Source organism: Podarcis filfolensis (assembly GCF_964270895.1).
Source record: "Podarcis filfolensis genome assembly, chromosome: 10".
NCBI classification, from domain to species: Eukaryota; Metazoa; Chordata; class Lepidosauria; order Squamata; family Lacertidae; genus Podarcis; species Podarcis filfolensis.
In genome coordinates, this window is record NC_139612.1 from 70,751,496 (window position 1) to 70,772,208 (window position 20,713).

At 52.1% G+C, this 20,713-nt stretch overlaps 1 protein-coding gene and 1 long non-coding RNA gene across 3 annotated transcripts in view; both read left to right on the forward strand.

The window, feature by feature from the left end:
- Positions 1-20,459, forward strand: part of LOC310742852 (uncharacterized protein) — a 41,632-nt gene extending 21,173 nt beyond the window's left edge. Inside the window, exons 11-17 of one of the 2 annotated variants that reach the window (XM_083572450.1) lie at positions 1,914-2,042; positions 3,913-10,695; positions 12,002-12,148; positions 13,499-13,645; positions 14,637-14,741; positions 16,627-16,718; positions 19,277-20,459. In XM_083572450.1, coding sequence (XP_083428576.1) covers positions 1,914-2,042; positions 3,913-10,695; positions 12,002-12,148; positions 13,499-13,645; positions 14,637-14,741; positions 16,627-16,718; positions 19,277-19,364 — 7,491 coding nt within the window. In that variant the 3' untranslated portion in view covers positions 19,365-20,459. Of the gene's footprint in view, positions 1-1,913; positions 2,043-3,912; positions 10,696-12,001; positions 12,149-13,498; positions 13,646-14,636; positions 14,766-16,626; positions 16,719-19,276 lie in introns of both variants that reach the window. The other variant, XM_083572449.1, reaches the window with a different exon arrangement.
- The window catches only part of LOC310743172, a 204,632-nt gene that overhangs the window by 24,618 nt on the left and 159,301 nt on the right, over positions 1-20,713 (forward strand). The window lies entirely within an intron of this gene.

Genomic DNA, 20,713 nt, shown 5'->3' on the forward strand with positions numbered 1-20,713 from the left:
CTCTCAGGCCTTTTCCGCTAGGAAATATATGAAATGCACTCTCTGCAAAACCGAATAAACAGAAATCTTTTAAATCTCTGAAAGTCACAAAATATGCACTCTTGATACATTCTCTACTTCTGTTTGCGGAATACTTCGGCAGCATTGGACGTCATAAAACAAAGCTTTATGGCTTGTTTTCACCATATAAGAATCTGACCCATTGCTTCTTTCAGAGACTTGCATAGTCTATAAAGACTTTCAGAGATTTATAAGACTTTCATTTCATTCTATGTTTTCAAGAGAATCCACCAAGAGTGCATATTTTGTGACTTTCAGAGATTTATAAGACTTCTGTTTATTTGGTTTTGCGGAGAGTGCATTTCATATATTTCATACCGTGCAGTGTTCTGTATAGATTATATAAAGAGTTTATATTGACATCGCATTGTTGTACTTGGTGTTGCCTTGGATATTACTGATATATTGTTTGCAACACAGGGGTTTAATTGTTTGGTTACTTTTCCGCTAGGAAACAGAGACTCCCACCTCACAGCAGCATTGCAGGCCACCCTCATGTCTGCCAAGGGGTGGCAAAATTCCAGGGGCCTTGGCCCTTAACCAGAGTCTGTGTTCCTTTGGAAGGAGGCACAGCAGAGACTACAGTCTTTAAGAAATATGGTTTATTTTGCACACGTTTACAACATGGGCTTTGATGCAGAGAAGCAATTCACAGAGTATGAAAGGGTACCTGAGGGTTATCTAGTCCAACCCCCTGTAATGCAGGAACCACACCACATGGTCCCCCATCCAATCTGACACCATACTGGACCCTGCTTAGCTTTGCAAACGCGCTAGCAGTTTCATTGCTGCGCCACCAGGTGCACACAGCTGCTCCCCTTCAGTTCCCACATTATTTAGCAGTTCTTGCAAGTTAGATCATTCTTTTGAGATTCTGGCGAGAACACTTACAATACGATACGATACGATAATCTTTATTGTCATTGTCCCATACAGAACAACGAAGTTGAAGAAAAATCTACATAAGACATTCAAAAAACAACACGCCTGCTATTCCAACTATCCCAGCCTGGTTAGCCCCCCTAAAAACTCTGATAACCCATAATTGAATACAATATACTCCCATAGAGACTCCTTACACTGCGTTTAAAACCAAAATTGCATTTGGATAGAAACTATTTCTCAGGCGGCTAGTTCTAGTCTTTATAACCCTGGACCTTCTTCCAGAAGGCAGAAGCTGAAAGAGATCATTTCCAAGGTGCGCACTATCCTGCGCTATCTCTGCAGCTTTCTTGTGGCACCTGGAAACGTAGATTTGATCCAAGGTGGGAAGAGTGCACCCAATTATGCTCTCTGCAGTCTTCACAACCCTGGACAGCATTGTTTTTCCCCTGACTGTGCAGCTCCCAAACCACACACACAGACCATAAGTTAATACACTCTCCACAGTACAATGATAAAATGATGTTAACAGGTCCTTTGAGAGATTATTTTCCTGGAGGATTCTCAGGAAATATATCCTCTGCTGTGCTCTCTTCATCAGGTCTTTGCTGTTTTCTCCCCAGGTTAGGTCATCTCTCAACTCCATTCCCAGAAATTGAAACACCGAGACCTGTTCCACGCACTTCCCCTCAGTAATATGTGGCTGAATATTCAATTTACATTTCCTAAAGTCCACAATAATCTCTTTTGTCTTCTTTAAGTTAAGGAGTAACACTTAGGTGGCCCTTGTCTTACATATAAGCTTGTCTGGCTAGTTCAGCAACAGAATCCTCCACTGGATTCTAACCCTCACTGGGTACAGGACCCCAGGAGTGGGAAGGGAGCCAGGAGATCATCCATACTGACCCCACAAGCCCACAGCAGTACGTGACTCGGTCGCTCAGGCTCACCGCTTGCCGTCTCACCCCCAGGAGGGAGCCGCTTGCCCTGCCCTCTTTGAGAAACTCCTCGCCCGGCTCCAGGAATCACCCCTGACTTCTCTGGTCCGGGATTTGCAGCCCGTCTCTCCCCAGGAGCAGCAGCGCTCCCTCCTCCAACGGGTAAGTTTGAAAGCTCGCCCACCCACTTACGAAGCGGGGCCCAAGGCATGGGGCAGTGCCATGGTGTGGGAAGTGTTAGATTTCTGTTATGCCACTGTGCAGTTTTTGGAGTCACAAGACTCTAGCTGCAACATGCTAGGGAATGTGTTCAGAAAGGACTCATAACCGTGTCCTACATGCCAGGTGATGAAATTCCTGCTGATTTATTGTCCAAGGTTGTCCCAAGGGATCAACACTGTAGCTATGTACAGAAACTGGGTTTGTACTGAGATTATACTGACACACTGCCCAGTGGTGTTCACAGAAAGGGGGAGGATGTTAGATTTCTGTTATGCCACTGTGCAGTTTTTGGAGTCACAAGACTCTGTTTACATTCCAGACTGCTGGAAGTCTCACGGGAGATGGGAGGCACATGTTGATGTTACTGGTTCCCTGTTTCTTTGTTCAGTTGTTCACTGACTCTCACAGAGAGCAGATGCACATTTTTTTCTGTCCTGCGTAGTTAGAAATAAACGTAGCGATGTAGCTCATATTTCTCAGCTCCTTCTGCTGCTTGGATACTCTGCATAATGGGAACGTGCTTGAAGCCTCATTAAAGGCTTAGCTGGTTAATCAACGCCAGAGGGGGAGAGCCTGATGGATTCCGAAGAATGTCCTAGGAGGAGAGCCATTTACAGCTCAGTCAGACGGAACCTCCGACAGGAAGATGGAAGTGCTGCAAACTCAGGTTCCTGGGACCCATCAGCCCCAGAAATCGTCTGTACACAGATTTGGAATTCCATGTACAAAAAGTTTCAGATAAGATCATCCAAAACAAGCAAAGGGGTGGAGCAACTCAATAATAATAGTAATAATAATAATAATAATAATAATAATAATAATAAAAATAATTTATTTATACCCCGCCCTCCCCGGCCAGAGCTCAGGGCGGCTAACACCAGTAAAATTACAATAAAAACATAATGGGGGGGACCCCCAATTTAAAATACAGGTTAAAATGCAATTTAAAATGCAGCCTCATTTTAAAAGGAGCCCATAGACCAAAACCATAAGGGGAGGGAAACATAAGGGTCAGACTGAGTCCAAACCGAAGGCCAGGCGGAACAGCTCTGTCTTGCAGGCCCTGCGGAAAGATGTCTAGTCTCACAGGGCCCTAGTCTCTTGGGACAGAGCGTTCCACCAAGTCGGGGCCAGTACTGAGAAGGCCCTGGCCCTAGTTGGGGAGAGGGCACAATATTTGGGGCTTTTTATTGATGTACAAAAAAACAACACAGAACCCTTTTCATGTATGCAACCATAGCGGCGAGGATTTTAATAGCAAACAAACTGGAAAGGTGATGTAATCCCCACGAAAACTGATTGACAAGCAAAGATGATAGAATATTCAGAACTTGCAAGGGGAGAATAAGAGGAGATTCTAACCAGAAATTTAGTGAAGATTGGACAATGTTCAAAGAATATCTTTAAAAGTACTGACAGATTTGGATTGAATCTTGAAGTTTAAGGAAATTATAAAGTATGTATAACGTTTATTGCACATGTAACTTGTTAAGATAGAGTTGTACATTTATCCACTCTGTGTTTACAGTATCTCCAGGCTTTGTTTTGCACATGTATGTTTGTTGCTTGAATGGTTACAAGTCTATCTCCATTTTAGCTATTTTTCTAGTAAATTTGGTTTTATATGTATAAGCCAGATTATGGATTATGGGTTTTGTAGACCTGCAGGGGCCCCATGCTGCCTGTCCTGTCAGAGCGATAAACAGATCCAGAAATGCTGATTCCTCAATATTCGTTTCCAGAAGGTGGAGCTGCTCATATCTGGTTTTATGGGAATTCATTGAGTCTTTAACTTTGATTTGATTTCTAGGGAACAGTGCAGACAGAGCGGGAGTTGCGCCTCACCCAGGAACCATCCCCATCTGAAGGAGAAGCACTTACTGCAGATGAGATACCTCAGAGAGAAGGCGAGCCTTTGCGGAGGAAACCAGAGACTTCTCAACACGAGAAGCAAAAAGGATTTCAAGATTCAGAGGCCCCTCAGGGCTCCGCAGCTCCTGGAGGCAACTGGAACCTCCCTCAGGACAAAGAGATTCAGGCTGAGCAAGGCCTTCTGCTCCAGGAGTTGAGTCCTGATACCTTAGAGCCACAGGTTGCGCTGCTGAGGAAATCAAAATCGTTGGGGTCCCTGGAGTTCCTGTTGAGCCAGGATTCGAGCCAGAATGCGGAAATCCCTCAGCAAACACCACATGGAGGACTGGAGATGCCCCACCTCCCAGGAGCGCAGGGCAGGGAGATGGAAGCCATAGATGCCCAAACTCATGGTGACCTCCAGTATATTCCACAGAGGGAAACAGAAGCCCTTCAAGAAAACGAAAGGAGGGAAACTTCAGATCTGGAACCTCAGCGGGAGCCCCTTGCGTCTGGGAAACCAGTAGTCCCACACAGTGAGAGGAGTCAAATAGCCTTTCACACCCAGGGCACACAGTTCCCTGAACCCCCAGAATGGAGAGAGTCAGAGGCTACTCCACCGTGGGAGGTCCTTCAGACCCACAAAGATGTCCACGAGGAGTCCCTGGATCCAGACACGAGACATGTCAAGATTCCGTGCCAGCAGGACCTGACGAAGCCCTCCCAGCTCCAGAGGTTTCTCCGGAAGAAATCAAAATCTCTTGAACCCCAGCTTTTATCCACGGCAAGGACATGGGGGTCGCCACAGATTCAGCAGGAGGTATGTCGACCTCAGAAATGTGGATATCCTCAAGCTCTTCAGCCCCAGGAATGGGAAGTTGAGGGAACTTCACAGGCAGAGAAGGAAGGTCTGAGGAGCCATGATTTGAGGGTGGGTCCGCAGCATCAAAAGTTTCCAGAAAGCCGTGACGCACTCGTTCAGGTCCCAGAGCCCTTGGGTCTTGAATCTGAGGATATGGCAAAGTTACAGGGTGTGGGGCAGCTGGAAGGCCTTCACATCCCAGGAGGACCTCAAGGAAGGTCCCATGGTTGCCTGCAGCAGGAGCAGGAGCTGACCCAAGCTGAGGAGAAGACGGAGGGCTTGGAAACCCCACAAGGCCAGCAAGGACCAGAGCTTTCCCATCCTGAAACCCCTCCTCACTGCAGGAATCTGTGGAGGAAGTCAAAGTCTCTTGAGCTGAGGAGGTCGTGGGCTTTTCAACCCCAGGAACTGAGGGAGCTGCACGTCGCTGGCACCCAGCCCCTGCACCCACAAATGGGTGCAGGAGCTGTTCAGGCTCAAGATTGCCATAAACCAGAGGACTCTGAGGCGAAGAAAGCAAAGAAGGAACCACAGAGCTATCAGGAATTTTCTCAGGAGGCCTTTCAAGAGCAAGGGATGGTCCAGAAAGGGGTGAGGGTTACTAGGCCTCAAAATGTGAACGAAACACAGGACTTTTCATCTGAGGGAGCAAAGGGTGTCATAATTCCACAAAGGCAGACACAGGTTCCTCAGTCTCCAGAGTGCAGAAGTCTAGAATCTCCGCCTCTTCTGTGGAGAATTATGTGGCAGAAGGCAAAATCGTTTGAGATGAGGAAAAAAGATGTCTTTCTGAGTCCAGGGCCACGACCAGAGGCTCCAAAGCCGAGCATCCTTTATCGTCAGAAGATGAAGGAAACCTTGGTGGGACAATCAGATGTTCTCACCCAGGGACAGAGACAAGAAATGTCTCAAGAAATGAGGGAGGGGGAAACCCGTCTAGTTGAAAAATCTCCACAGAGAAGTCAACAAATATTTCAGAGCGAGGAAATTTCCAAGAGGGAGCTGGGATGGCCTAGACATTCAGGAGAATCACAGCCCTGTGACAAGAAGAGTCTGAAAGACACACAGACTCCAGAGACTGTGCCACAAAAGGAGATGTGGGGTCCCCAGCCCCAGAGAGACCAGAAACCAGAGTCTCCTCCTCTTCTGTGGGGGGCTCTGGAACTGAAGTCAAAATCTTTTGAGATGAGGAAATCAGAAGAGCACAAGCTGAAGAAGTCACTGATGGTTCTGTCACAGAGAAGGCCACCGGTGGGACCAGAAGCTCATAGACCACAGGGATGGAAAGTTCCAGATACTTGTACTCCGCAGGAACTGAGGGAAGCTGAGGTCTCTCAGGCCCAGCCAGAAAAGGGAGCATTGACAGCTCAGAGGGCTCCACCTGAGAGGTTATATGGTCCAGTTCTAAGGGAGAGGGAGACCTTTCCAGGTCAAGAAACAAGGGAGCTGGAAGCACACCAAGACCAGGGAACCCCACTGAAGAAGACAACAGCTTCTGAGAGCCAGGAAGCACAACAACAAAGAAAGCTGGAGCCATCAGAGGACCCAGGGACGGTTTCTCAAAGATCGGGGGCTCCACAGGCCCTTCAGCCTGACAAAAAGAAGTTTCCAGAAATGTCTCGGGCCCAGAGAATGCCCGAAATGGTTCTTCAGCCTGAGGAACACAGAAGCCTGGAATCTCCACCTCTCCTGTGGAGGATCCTAGGACTGAAGGCAAAATCGTTTGAGCTGAGGAGGCCACGTCCCTTTCAGACCCAGATCCAGAGAGAGAAGGATGCTTCTTATGGGCAGCAGGGCCAAATAGCCTCCCAGAGCCCCCAAATCCTAAAAGAAGCAAGGAGATCACAGGCCACCCAAACAGACATGGGGAATGATGGCACACAGCCACAGCCAGGGCCAGAAGGGAACCCAAGGGTTCCTCAGCATCAGAAACGTAGCAGTCCAGAAACACCTCCTCTTCTGTGGTGGGCCTTGGAGCTGGCCCAGCAAGAGACACAACATGGGAATTTGTCGGTCTCTCCTCAGCCCCAGGAAACAGAAATGCCCCCAGCAGCCCAACTCCAGGGAGTGCTACAGACAGAGGCCCAGAAGTCGAAGAAACGTGTGCACCAAAATATTGTTTCTCCCCAGGAACCAAAGGAACCAGAAACTTCTCAGGTGCTGGAGAAGGAAAGGAAGGCCCCAAAATCTTCACAGCCTCAGGAAACTCTCCCTGAGGTGGACTCCAAGTTGCCAGCTTCGCAAGGCTTGGGGTCTCAGAGCTTGTGGAGGGCAGAAGCAACTCAAACCCCCAGGAAAACCCCTCAGGCCCGTGATGTGCTGAAGGAGACAAGGGCTGTTCCTGTCCAGAAATCTCCACCGACAGCAAAAGGTCTCCAAGATGTGAAGAGATCCCCAAAGAAGCAGGATAAACGGGGGTCTTCTCTGTCACAAGGGAAAGTGCCCAAAATGTGTGGCTCCTACAAAGTTGGCTGCTGTCACGTTCATCCATGCCAGCAACTCCAGGGGTGTGAGACAAAAGATTGTGGTCCCTCAGGTGAGGCGCAGTTCCTTCCCCGAAAGGAGCTGAGGCTGGAAAGAGCTGAGGCTCTAGGGAGGATTGAAGATAATGGTTGCTCAGCCCTAGAGGGACACAGTAGGAATGAATGTCTCCTGCCCCCAGGAAGATTACTAGGAAAATCAAAGTCTCTTGACCCAAGAGACCTTCAGACCCAGAAGCCACAGAAACTGAGGGAGCAGGAGTCCCCTGGAGTTCAAAGAGAGCCAGAGGCCACAGCCTTTCGGGTTCAGGAAGATCTCCAGATGAAACCACAAAGTGAGACTCAGACCTGTGAATCTCAGGAAGAGAGAAGCCTGGAGGCCTCAGAGACCCAGAGCATATCACGGTCATCTCAGCCTCAGGGACCAGGTGCAGAAAGCCCTTCTCATCTTCAGAACCACTTGGAGAGAACATCTGAATCCCGTGAGCTGATGGGGCCACCTGAGAGCTCACCACATAGAGATCCTGAGAACCTCACGCTCCAGGGAACTGTGGATCCCAAGGGACATTGTGAATCACAGTGCTGTGGGGTCAAGATGGATGACAAGCACTCTGAGGTGAAAGGCACCCTGGGAAGATCTTCCCAAACTTTCCATGTGACCTTTCAGCTTCAGGCAGCTCTGCTAAGGAAATCAAAGTCTCTCGAGCCCCAGGAACTGTCAAGATCACACACTTTTGGGTGCCAGGCTTCAAAGGAACTAGAAACTCCCCAGTCTCTGAGATACGCAGAGGGTTGTCCTCAGGTCCCTGAGAACCAAGCGCTGGAAAACATCACGTCTTGCGAAACTACACAGGCGATGAAGAACCTTCTGCAGGACACATCGGTTGCAAAGAACGAAGATGGATCTTCTGTGCAGAAGATGTTGAGAGACAAGGAGGTCTCACACCTTCAGGAGAAGCTTGGACAGAAGGATCTAGGCGCCACCAATGAAATGCAGGAAGACAACCAACAGCTCCAAGGGCAGAAAGAAAATGAAGACCTCCAACCACCAGGAGCTCAACAGACGGAGCAGAACCCTCTGGAGATCCAAGGGCTTTTGCAAAGGGATCTGGAGGGCATTAGTCTGCCAGATCCAAGGCAACTGTGTCTTCTTCAGCTTGAGGAAAAGATGCCAGAGACTCTTGAGCTGATGGATGATGAGATGTCCCAAGCTGAACTGGCCTTATCACATAAGGAGACAAAAGACCTCCCACCTTGGCTGGGTCTGGGGAAATCAAAGTCTCTTGACCCGAGGGAACTCCAGGGAAAGGAACTAGGAGATCCCACTAACCTGCAAAACATGGGTATCTCCAAGTTGTGCCACCCACAGAGACAAGGTGAGCTGGAACCTCAGGATTTAAGAGGAGCAGCGGTCCTCCATTCAGGAACCCTTCAAGAACTTCCTCCAAAACACATAGAGGGCCCTCAATTCCAACAAGAACTTGAGTGTGGGACCCAGAAGACTGGACAGGTGGAGATAGAGCCTCCCCAAGTGCAGGGGCCACTGAGAAACAGGGGAGGGGACCTTTGTTCCCAAGAACTGAAGGGTGCCCAGATTTTCTGCTCCAAAGAATGTGGAGAGCTGGAGAAGCTTCCCCTCCAGAGCGAGACTCTTCAGATTCAGGGGTTTGTGCAAAGGGAACCAGAGTCCCGGGAACTGGTGGAGCCTCAGTCTCTTGATCCTCAAGAAAAGAGGGAGGTGCAAAGCCCTCCGCTCCTGAGAAACCTGCTGAGGAAGTCTAAGACACTTGGGCACTGGACCCCAACGAGGGGAGATGGTCTTGTCCAAAGGCCAGAAAGCCCTCGTGAAGCAGTGAAGGAGGTGCTTCAAGGACTTGTGGGGCAGAAGTCACAAAACAGTCAAGGGCAAAGTCAACTGGACCAGAGAACACTGGACATTGCTGAAGGGACTCAAGGGAGTCTTGACTCCCACAGAGAAGGTTACAAAATGGAGGCAGAGAGCATCAAATCCCCCAGTCCTGTGAGCCAGGACTTCCTTCAGGAGCCAAGAGATGAGATGTTCGTAGCTCAGCCGGTCAGTTTGCCCCAGTCCCTTCCTCCTCACAAGGCCCCCCAAGTCGATCTTGAGCAGCTCCCGGAACTGGGAGGGTTCTACCATGAACTGGAAGCTCTTCAGCCCCACGGGCTGAGGACTGGGGAGGCCCGACAGCCACAAGAAAACAGGGATTTTGGTGAACCAGAGGAGCAAGTGGCAACTGAACCCCAGGGAACCACGGGCCTTGAGATCCCTCAGGATTGGAGATGCTCAGAGTCCCACCAGCCTCCACCAACAGATCAGGAGGCCACTGAGACACGTGAGACATGGCAAGGTCATCAGAGGATCCCTCAGCCTCCCCCAAGCCAGAAGGGAGTTGAGGGGCCTTGTCAGCCCCCAGGAAGACGTGTGAGGTCGCCAAAGCTGAAGACACCTCAGAAAATCTCAGGGCAAGAATGTTCACCAGAGGCATCTGCCGAGGTTCCAGGGATGACCGATCGCCACGTTTTCCAGTCCCAGGAAAGCATGGAGCCACAGGCTGGGTGGGGTGCCCTTAAAGCTGAGGGGAGGGTGGCCCAGCTGGAACCAGCACCCACAGAACCCCACGAGCAGCATCGCTTGGAGTTGTGGGGAGTTCTGCTGGGGAGGTCCAAGTCTCTTGACCCTCAGGAGTTGACAAGGACACAAGACCTTGAGGACACCCGGGGAATGAGGAGGGCAGGAGAAGACCCACGTTCTCAGGACAGGGAGATGCCCTCATCCCGAGAGCCACCGTACTACCAGCCGCAGCAAGCTCTTCAGCCCCACAGCAATTTCCCAAACCGCCAGGGAACTCCCGAGGAAGTGCGGGACCCAAGCACCCTTTTCCGTCAGAATCTGAGGGAACCCAAGGTCCAGCGCATGGGTGAGCCTTTCCAGGTAGAAGACGGGGTGCAGGGCCATCTCCCAGAAAGCGCGAAGCTGTGCCGGGTGTGCAGGCAACAGGAGCTCCAAGGAGAGATGGAGGCCCTTGATTCTCAAGGGATGGAAGGACCACGGGCTTTTCAGAGTCAGGAACAGAGATTGACGGAAGCATTGCCAGCTGAAGGACCTCAACCAAGGATGCTCTCAGCCCCTGGGATGTACCACTCGGACCGGGGAGATCTGGAGCCTGGAGCGCCGAGCAGAAGGCTGGAGGCATCTCCCCTGTGGGAACAGGCCCCCATTGGCACCTGGAAGCCCACCGCCTTGGCCATGCTTTCTCCCCCCAGCCCTGGAGAACGTGACGAAGAGCCCGTGTGGACGCCAGCAGCTCTTGGTGTGGGCCTGTCCAGAGAGAGCTCCATCTGCATAGCCCAGCCCGAGAGGCGCTCTGGAGTGTCTTGGGTAAGGAGGAGTGTGGGGCAGGTGGGGTTGGGGCCTGGTTTAGGGCATAGAAGTGGGGCGGCTGTGTTGCTGGAGGAAAGGGGGAAGCAAGTATGGATATAGGACTTTGATGGCTCGTGCCCACTGGGAGTGGTAGGGTGGCACAGCAGTTGATGGCACCAGAAACAATGGTAAAACGTAAAGGTAAAGGACCCCTGACAGTTAAGTCGGGTCACGAACGACTCTGGGGTTGCGGCGCTCATCTCGCTCTACTGGCCGAGGGAGCCGATGTTTGTCTGCAGACAGTTTTTCCGGGTCATGCGGCCAGCATGACTAAGCCGCTTCTGGCGAACCAGAGCAGCGCACGGAAACGCCGTTCACCTTCCCACCAGAGTGGTACCTATTTATCTACTTGCACTTTGACGTGCTTTCGAACTGCTAGGTTGGCAGGAGCAGGGACCGAGCAACGGGAGCTCACCCCGTCGCGGGGATTCGAACCACCAACCTTCTGATTGGCAAGCCTAAGAGGCTCAGTGGGGTTTAGACCACAGCGCCAATGGTGGACTGAGGCTAATAATTGCCACCTCCTGGATTTGTTGGAAGCGAGAAGGAAGGGACAAAGCTGTACACCCCTTTGATGGAGATAAATTAAGGATTAAATCTATTAAACGTAATTTAAACCTCCTATCCCACATGTGTTGGGAGAAATATGAAAGTAAACAGACTGCAAATCCCTTTTAGCACTTATGCGCTTTTGCAGCTTACTAGGAATTAGAAAATCAAACCTTTTAACCCTGCTTATTTGTGGTCTGCTGACCTTTCCCCCCCCCTGTCCCCTTTGCTAAGAATGAACCGCATGTGTTAGTAAAAACAAAAGGTTTACTTACATTTCAATGCAGGCAGCAAATACATCGAAGTAGTACGCAGGTGAAAATTCTCCTTTGTTACAAAATGGAAAATTAGTTTCCAAAATGGAGCCTGGGCTCTAAGCGGAGCCCTTGCTTGAAAGAAGAGAGGGAGAGACTGAGGCAAGGAGGAAGGAGAAACGATTAAGATCTTTTGTCCTACTTCCTGCCACAAGATATAGGGTGCAGGCCTGTCTTCTCCAGCAATACAGGAACTCTGTGAATCTTAAACTCTGCACAGGCTTATTTAACAAATTTAATGGTAATTTTGACTGCAGATTTTCCCAGCCCCCTACCTGCCCTACTGCCCCAAAAGTGTTGCCCCATTGCCACTGCTGAAGCAAGCTTACCACAGGCAGCAAAATGTCTCGGGCCGGCCCCAATCCCACCGTGTCTTGATTCCTTTCTCTGCACCATACCAGGACGGCGAAGTTGACATGAGTTCCACAGGCTCTATGATTTCTCCATTTTGGGAGGAGCCAGCTGCTTACTCTGAGGCAGACAGCGGCTCCAGGGCGATGGCAGGCAGCTCCCGCAGTGCGGCTGCGGAAGAGGCAGGTGGGCACCAGGTAAGGAAAATGCAGCCCTTGCTTTTATCGATCTCACACCGTAAATTTTCTGCATCAAGGAGGGAGAACCTTTTTGGCCTGAGGGCCACATTCTCTCCTGCAGGGGCCACATAGTGGTGTGTGTGTTTTTGTGATGGCCTGGGATTTGGACTCAGAGGCTGAACCTGAGGAATCCCAGCCTGCACAGGAGTCCCCGCCTCCAGAACCAGCTGAGCCAGGGCTGGGGCATGAGCCTGAAGGGTCCTCACCTGTGCTGGATCCTCAGGTGCAGGCACCAGCTGAGTCTGCTCTGGCTCCTGAGGTGATGGAGGACCCATTGCCTGCAGGTGCTCCACTCTCAGCCCCGTCAGGGGAAGAGGAGGTTGCCTCTGGGTCCAGTAACCCTCCAGCCTCTCCTGAGCTGCAGAGGCTCAGGGCAGAGAGGCGGGGGGAACTAAGTTCCTGCAGGAGGAGTGCTCGCCTCCAGGCCAGGAGAGGCGAGTCGCCCTATGCCTCGGGGCAGATAAAAGCCAGTCAGCCCCAGTCCCAGGTTGTGGAACAACGTTGTTGCTAGCCTGTTCCTGCCTGCACCCTGTCCTGCTCTTCTGCCAGAGCTCCTGGCCCCACCCCCGACTCCCTGCCTTGGACCCAGCTACAGCTTTGATGGACAGCCTCCATACGGCACCATCAACCTCGGACTGGACTCGGACCTCGCCTCTCGGTTAGCCCCCGGGACCAGCACAGTTTGTGTGTGTGTGCAGGCACAAAATTGGTCCATGCCCCCCACATCAATATGTCATCTTCGTAAAGTAGGCTGGTTTCTACAGCTCATCTGTCCTTTCTGAGCTCCATCCAGGCAGGTTCAAAGTTGGGTGGGAGTTCTTGAGGAAGAGAGAGGTCTGGCCTGGGGAGAAAGTGGGGCGAGAGTATTTGGGGGGATGATTTCGTAAACTGGCTCGGTTCTGGTGGGAAATGCAGCTCAGGATATCTGGAAGAAGGGCCGGTCCTGAGAGGAGGCAGAGGGAGACCGTGGCCTCAGGCGGCAGATGCTGAACTTTTGCCTCAGGCGGCAAAATGTCTTGAGCCAGCCCTGTCTGGAAGGTCCCAGGTGTGTCGTGGGTGGGCTAGAGCTACCAGCACAGCGGCAGCCAACATGGCGTCCTCCGGATCTTGCCGGACTGCAACCCCTGTCTGCCCCAGCCAGCAGGCCCAATGGTTAGGCAAGACAGAGTCTGGGAGTCTGGCCAACGTTTGGAGGTTGCGTTTGCTGCTCCTGCGCTGGTGGGGAGCTTTTCCCTTGGGGTGCGGAAGACCTTCCTGACTCGCCTTTGCCTTTGCCCTCCTCCACCTTGCCCCCGCCCTGCCCCACAGCCTCCCCGCCCTCGCCCACCGTGCCGGGAGAAGGCCTTTGTCTGGCTGTCCCGCCAGGAGAAGGAGGCGGCTCTGCGGCGCTTGGCGGAACTTCAGGCCGAGGGAGAACGGCGGCATCAGCGGGACAAGGAGCGCCAGACCTTGCGGGTGAGACCAGGAGCACGGCGGGGAGGCAGTTGGGGGGCTCCTCTTGTTTCGAACCCGGCACCCTTGAAATGCCTTGCTCAGGGGGGGGGGCGTTATGATGGCTGTGCCTTCCAATGGCAGAAAGCACCAGACTCTGACTTGCTGCGCATGTGCACACACAGATCACCTCGTGTTTCGCATGTGCAGGAAGGCGCCAGCTCTCCTGGACACAGCCCTCGCCAACATGGCGCCCACTGGGTGACTACGACTCCCATCGGCCGTGCTGGCTGGGGCTGGCAGGAGTCATAGCTCAGAGTCTCTGGAGGGCACGAGGTTGGCAAAGGCTGCACTACCTATGCTGCGTCCTATCCGTGCACAGATCTCCGTAGATAGTGTGGTGCAATGGTTAGAGCAGTGGCTTCCAAACATTTTAGGGCTGCCGCCCCCTTTGTTCCATAAACTCATCTCCAGTTATTCAGAGTAGCACGAACAACTAAGGAGGATAATAACTCAATAAAATTGAAAACGGTAACAATTGCACATTTATTCAAAGCCCAGCAAAAGCTGTTCTAATTAATACAACAGAATTGGTGAACTTGATCGCATGGTATATGGAATATAATAATAATAATAATAATAATAATAATAATAATAATAATAATAATAATAATACCCTGCCCATCTGACTGGGTTTCTCCAGCCATTCTGGGCAGCTTCCAAAAGGATATTTAAAACACCAAAGATTAAAAACTTCCCTAAACAGGGCTGCCTTCAGATGTCTTCTAAAAGTCAGATAGTTGCTTATTTCCTTGACTTCAGATGGGAGGGCGTTCCACAGGGCAGGCGCCACCACCGAGAAGGCCCTCTGCCTGGTTCCCTGTAACCTCACTTCTCTCAGGGAGAGAACTGCCAGAAGGACCTCGGAGCTGGACCTCAGTGTCCGGGCTGAATGATGGGGATGGAGATGTAAACCACCAGAATATGCTGAGACAAATCCTCTCTTCCTTTTCAGTTCCAAGAGAGGCTGTCCATCGCCAAACACCGCAAATCTGAGGACGACCTTCTGGGAAGCAGTCCGGCGGAGTTCTGGCCTCTTCCATCAGAGAACGAGGGCCAGGTGAGGCCATTCCTCCAGGCTCAGGTCGGTTGTCTGTGGATGCCAAGGTCGTTTGAGAAACAATTATAATAATAATTTATTATTTATACCCCGCCCATCTGGCTGGGTTTCCCCAGCAACTCGGGGCAGCTTATAGCATATATAAAATTGTAAAACATCAGACATTAAGAATTTCCCAATTCAGAGCTGCCTTCAGATGTCTTCTAAAAGTTATGTAGTTCGTTATCTCCTTGACATCTGAAGGGAGGGTCACAGGGCGGGCGCCACTACCGAGAAGGCCCTCTGCCTGGTTCCCTGCAACCTCACATCTTGCAGTGAGGGAACCGCCAGAAGACCCTGGGAGCTGGACCTCAGCATCCGGGCTGAACGATGGGGTTAGAGACGCTCCTTCAGGTATACTGGACCGAGGCCATTTAGGGCTTTCAAGGTCAGCACCAACACTTTGAGTTGTGCTCGGAAATGTACTGGGAGCCAATGTAGGTCTTTCAGGACCGGTGTTATGTGGTGCCGGTGGGCGCTCCCAGTCACCAGTCTAGCTGCCACATTCTGGATTAGTTGTAGTTTCCAGGTCACCTTCAAAGGTAGCCCCACATAGAGCGCATTGCAGTAGTCCAAGCGGGAGATAACCAGAGCATGCACCACTCTGGCGAGACAGACAGCGGGCAGGGAGGGTCTCATCCTGCGTACCAGATGGAGCTGGCAGACAGTTGCCCTGGAGACAGAATTGACCTGCGCCTCCATGGACAGCTGTGAGTCCAAAATGACCCCAGGCTGTGCACCTGGTCCTTCAGGGGCACAGTTACCCCATTCAGGACCAGGGAGTCCCCCACACCTGTCCAGGATTCTCTCCCCCCCCTTCCGCCTCAGCTGCCAGCCATGGCGACAGCTCCAACACAATTGCCATTTTTATGGAGTACCCTTGAAACCAAATCCCCACTTAAAGTGGGGTCATACTGCAACGTGCCGCATTAGAACTGCTTGCACCCTGCAGTGAGTCCAGAAATACCCTATTTTCCGCTCTATAGGATGCACCTGACCATAGGACGCACCTTGTTTTAGAGGGGGAGAACAAGAAAAAAAATTCTCCCCCTCTCTGCTCAGCGCCCCTTCAGTGAAGCGGAGAAACGGAGCCCCTTCCATTTCTCCTCCCGCTTCGCTGAAGGGACGCTGCGCAGCTCTCCCTCTCTGCTGAAGCCAGGAGAGTCTTGCTCTCCCGGCTTCCGCAAAAGGAACCCGAAGCCTTCGGAGCGCAGTACAAGTTCCTGCTGCGCTCCAAAGGCTTCAGGCGGCTATCCCTGAAGCCTGGAGAAGGAGAGGGGTCGGTGCGCACCGACCCCTCTCGCTCTCCAGGCTTCAGCGAAAGCAACGCGAAGCCTCCGGAGCGCGGGGGGAGCGCTCCCTCTGCGCTTCGGAGGCTTCATGTTGCTATCGCTGAAGCCAAGGAGCCTGCATTCGCTCCATAGGACACACACACATTTCCCCTTCATTTTTGGAGGGGAAAAAGTGCGTCCTATAGAGCGAAAAATACGGTACCCGTCCACAGAGGAAGGTGTCTGTTGTGTCTCTGCACGATACAGGGGCTCTGCCTTCTGCCTCCTTCCCAGCAGCTCCTTCCCCATCTCAGCAGAAGAGGTGACCTCGCTTCCGTCACTTCCAGTGCAGGCTTGCAACTGAACCGCTCGCCCAGGAAACCGCTCTGCACAGGACCCTGTTCTGAGTTTCCCAGTGTCAGGTTCTGGGACATTATTCAGTTCTTGCAGATCTACTGGGATGGCTCCATGGGTGGGTTTGGGTATCATCTTGCCTGGGCCATGTCTGCGTCCCAAGAGACGTCTCCTTGGCAGCTGTGAGGGGAGCCAGTGTAACTTTGCGTTTCCCGTTCCAGCAAGACCAGGCTGGACAGAAAACCGCAGTGAAACGCCACTTGGAGAAGGTGAAGCGAGAGCGGACCTATGTCATGCAGTCCAAGAGGGAGAGGTAAGGAAGGAGGAGGCAGAAATCAATATCTGTCCTAGGCCCCTAATCTGTGTCTAATACTGTGCACCCCAGTTTAAGAATGTGGAAAGAGGAGGGCCAGCAAGATGATAAAATTGCCTAGGAACCAAGCCCGATTGAGGGAGCTGGGGATGTTTAACCTGGGACGCGGGTGGCGCTGTGGGTTAAACCACAGAGCCTAGGACTTGCCGATCAGAAGGTCAGCGGTTCAAATCCCCGCGACGGGGTGAGCTCCCGTTGCTCGGTCCCTGCTCCTGCCCACCTAGCAGTTCGAAAGCACGTCAAAGTGCAAGTAGATAAATAGGTACCACTCCGGTGGGAAGAAAAAACAAAAAAAAAATTTTCCTTCCAGTAGCACCTTAAAGACCAACTAAGTTAGTTCTTGGTATGAGCTTTCGTGTGCATGCACACTTCTTCAGATACTTCTTCCGGTGGGAAGGTAAACGACGTTTCCGTGCGCTGCTCTGGTTCGCCAGAAGCGGCTTTGTCATGCTGGCCACATGACCCGGAAGCTGTATGCCGGCTCCCTTGGCCAATAAAGCGAGATGAGCGCCGCAACACCAGAGTCGGCCACGACTGGACCTAATGGTCAGGGGTCCCTTTACCTTTTCCTTTAGCCTGGATAAAAGGAGACCAAGAGGAGATATAAGAGCCATTTTCAACTATCTCAAGGGCTGCCCCATGGAGAAAAGGCTAGGATCTGGACCAAGTGATTACAAGAAAGGATACTGAACATCAGGAAAGAACTTTCCTGGCCGTTCAGCACTGGAAAGGATGATCTCAAAGGGGGTGGGCACTTTTAAACAGAGGTTGGGTGGGCACCTCTCCGGGATTATTCAGTTGTGATTCCTGCATTGCAGGGGTTGGGCTAGATGTCCCTTAGGGTTCCTCACAACCCCACATATCTGTGATTCTATGAAAGGTGCCCAGGCTAACAACGCAGGAGGAGCCCGGCTGCTGGCTCAGAACAAGAGTTCGTCCAGCCCGGCGTCATTCTGGCAATCTAGCAGGCTGTCTAAACCTGGTGCCCTCTGGAGGATTCACACTACAGTTTCTGCCAGCCCCACCCAGCGTGGTTGTGTAGCCCGCCATGTCGGCTGGGGCTTCTGGGAATTATAGTCCAGACCACCTGGAGGGCACCAGGTTGGGGAAAGTTGCAAAGAAGCAATAAAAACCAAGGGGATGAGAGAGGCTTGAGGGGCCATCTTTTGTTCCCCTTACATGAGAGCTCCACCCTGAAGCATGTGAAGTGAGAATGATTTTTGAGCATGTGCAAAGTGCATGCCCCTCCCCAAACCAGTAAACACTTCTGGGGCGAAGGTGGAGGCTCCCCAAGTGGGGGGGGGGACCCAGCTGAAAACCCAGCGAAATCCCCTTTGCCAGTGTGGAGTGTCAGAATAGGACCTGGGAGACCAGGGTTCGAATCCCCACCATAGCTGTCAAGCGTCCCTTATTTGGGGTCCAATTTCTGGGATGCGGGCGGCTCGAGCCCCGCCCACCTGGCTGGGGCCTTGTGCGGCTCTGCTGCTCTCCCCTCGGCGGCTCCGGCGAGCTGGGAAGGTCAAGCGCAATATTGCATAGATTTGCAAAAAAGAGGGACAAGCGGCGCAAGCGGGGCCGGAGCGGGCAGCAGGGTGCAAAGGGCGGGAGGGAGATAGCGAGCTGTTGTCTCCTCTTCTTCCTTCTCTTCCTCCGCTCGGCTCTTCTTCCTCCTTTCTTCTAGGCGCGCCGTAGGGTGTCTGCGTTTTTTTTGGGGGGGGGCAGTTCATTCACGGCCGTCGCTCTCCGCGATTGCTTTTGGGGTGGGGGCTGGCTGAGGCTTGGAAACACTCCCCCTGCCCCCGATCACATCTCCCGCGCGGCTTGCTTGCTGTGCCACGCTTTTTGCGCTGCTGGCCAGTGGCGTAGCGTGTGGGGTGCAGGGGGGGCCGGCCGCACCGGGCGCAACATCTGGGGGGGGCGCGCTCGCACTCGCAGCTCTCTGCCCCCTGCTAAAATCCACGGGTTAGGGGGCGCAAATTACTTGCCTTGCCCCGGGTGCTGACAACCCACGCTACGCCACTGCTGCTGGCATCTGCCCTTCTGGTCATCCATCGCGGTTGGGGGAAAAAGAAAAGCGGAGACTGCTAGGAGATGGGGACGACTTATATATATTTATGTGCTTTAAAATGAAATGAGAGCAGGCTTCCACGCATAGGGTTAAACCAGCCGCTTTCCCTCCACGCACAAAACGCAACTTTGGCAACGAGGAGGAGCAAAACTGTGACCCCTTATTTTGGCTGCTGATCCCTTATTTTCGAGGCTGCTGGTCCCTTATTTTCAAATCTGCAAGTTGACAGCTATGATCCCCACAGGGGCACAAAGCTTGCTGCTGGCGGGGCGGGGGGGGGTGGACGTTGGGCACCAGCCCCCCTGACAGCCTTGGGTTGTTGTGGGGATTAAATGAGGAGGGGGAGAACTCTGTACGGCAAACCTCAAACTCCTTGGGTGGAAAGGAGGGGGGGTGTAAATGCCACACCAGATCTCTCTCCATCCCGCAGGAACACGCTGCGATTCAAGGAGCTCCTGAACCCACTGGTGGCCGAAGGAGAGGAAATTCCTGAGCAAGAACAGACTGGAGACTCGTGAACAGAGCAGGAGGAGGACCTGCCCCTCAGATCCGCCCCCCTTCTGCCTGCCTTCCTGGGGGACCCCCCTTTCTCATGTGTTTCTAAGGCTATTGCTATTTCAACTTTCCGAAAGCTTTCAATGGTCGTTCCGATTTCCCCTTTGCAATAATTGTATGGCTTCACCTTTGTTATGAGAATTCTAAGGTCTCAAATATAAATTAAACGCTCATAAATGTACAAGGCGGGACGCGGGTGGCGCTGTGGGATAAACATAGAGGATGTGCCAATCAGAAGGTCGGCGGTTCGAATCCCCGCGACGGGGCGAGCTCCCGTTGCTCGGTCCCTGCTCCTGCCAACCTAGCAGTTTGAAAGCACGCCAGTGCAAGTAGATCAATAGGTACCGCTCCGGCGGGAAGGCAAAAGGCGTTTCCGTGCGCTGCTCTGGTTCGCCAGAAGCGGCTTAGTCATGCTGGCCACATGACCCGGAAGCTGTACGCCGGCTCCCTCGGCCAATAAAGCGAGATGAGCGCCGCAACCCCAGAGTCGGCCACGACTGGACCTAATGGTCAGGGGTCCCTTTACCTTTACCTTTAAATGTACAAGGTGAACACATACATAAGTATATGAACCATGTGTCTGAAATAGTACAGGAGAGCAATCCTGAAGCCATTTTGACTCTCACAATGACCACAAATATTCTTCTGCAGGAAGGGAGGCAAATGGGTAAAGCCTTCCCATTGTCTTTTTGCTTACAAATCCTGTCTTAAGGATGTATTTGTGTATGAATAGGGTGAGCCTGTGACCTGGAGTCAGGTACTAAAGTATTAACCATCACAAAAGAATGGCCAGGCTGCCCAGGTGAAGCAATCAGTGACCATTATCAGGTATCCTGGCAAACAGGATTTCTGCTGTAGACCACCTCCTCCTGTGGTGTATGTTTGATGCTTTTGGGGGGTGGTCTTGGGCGACAGGGTGGGCAATTTCAAAAGTACATATAAGGGCTTGAGCACCATTGTTCGGGGTTCTCCTCCCTCCTGCATGGGGTCAGTGGGGACCCTGTTGCAACAGTTCCTTGAATAAAGATCTGGCTTACTGGCCGCTTTGCTTCTCAAAACACTCTGGTTGGCCTCTGTTATTTTCTGGAAGGGACCCAAAGGCTAATCTATTTCAACCCCTGGCAATTCTTACTTGGCTTTAAACTGTTTGCAGTATTGTGCAATGCCATCTTTTGATATATTAATAACTTGAATGGTTGCAACCCGCCCTGGGACCTTAGGGTGACGGGCAAGCAATATGTGGTTACCATAATCTTAATACTGTTACGTGGCACCCAAATCTCTGAGCAGAGCGATATCCCAGGGCTCGGTT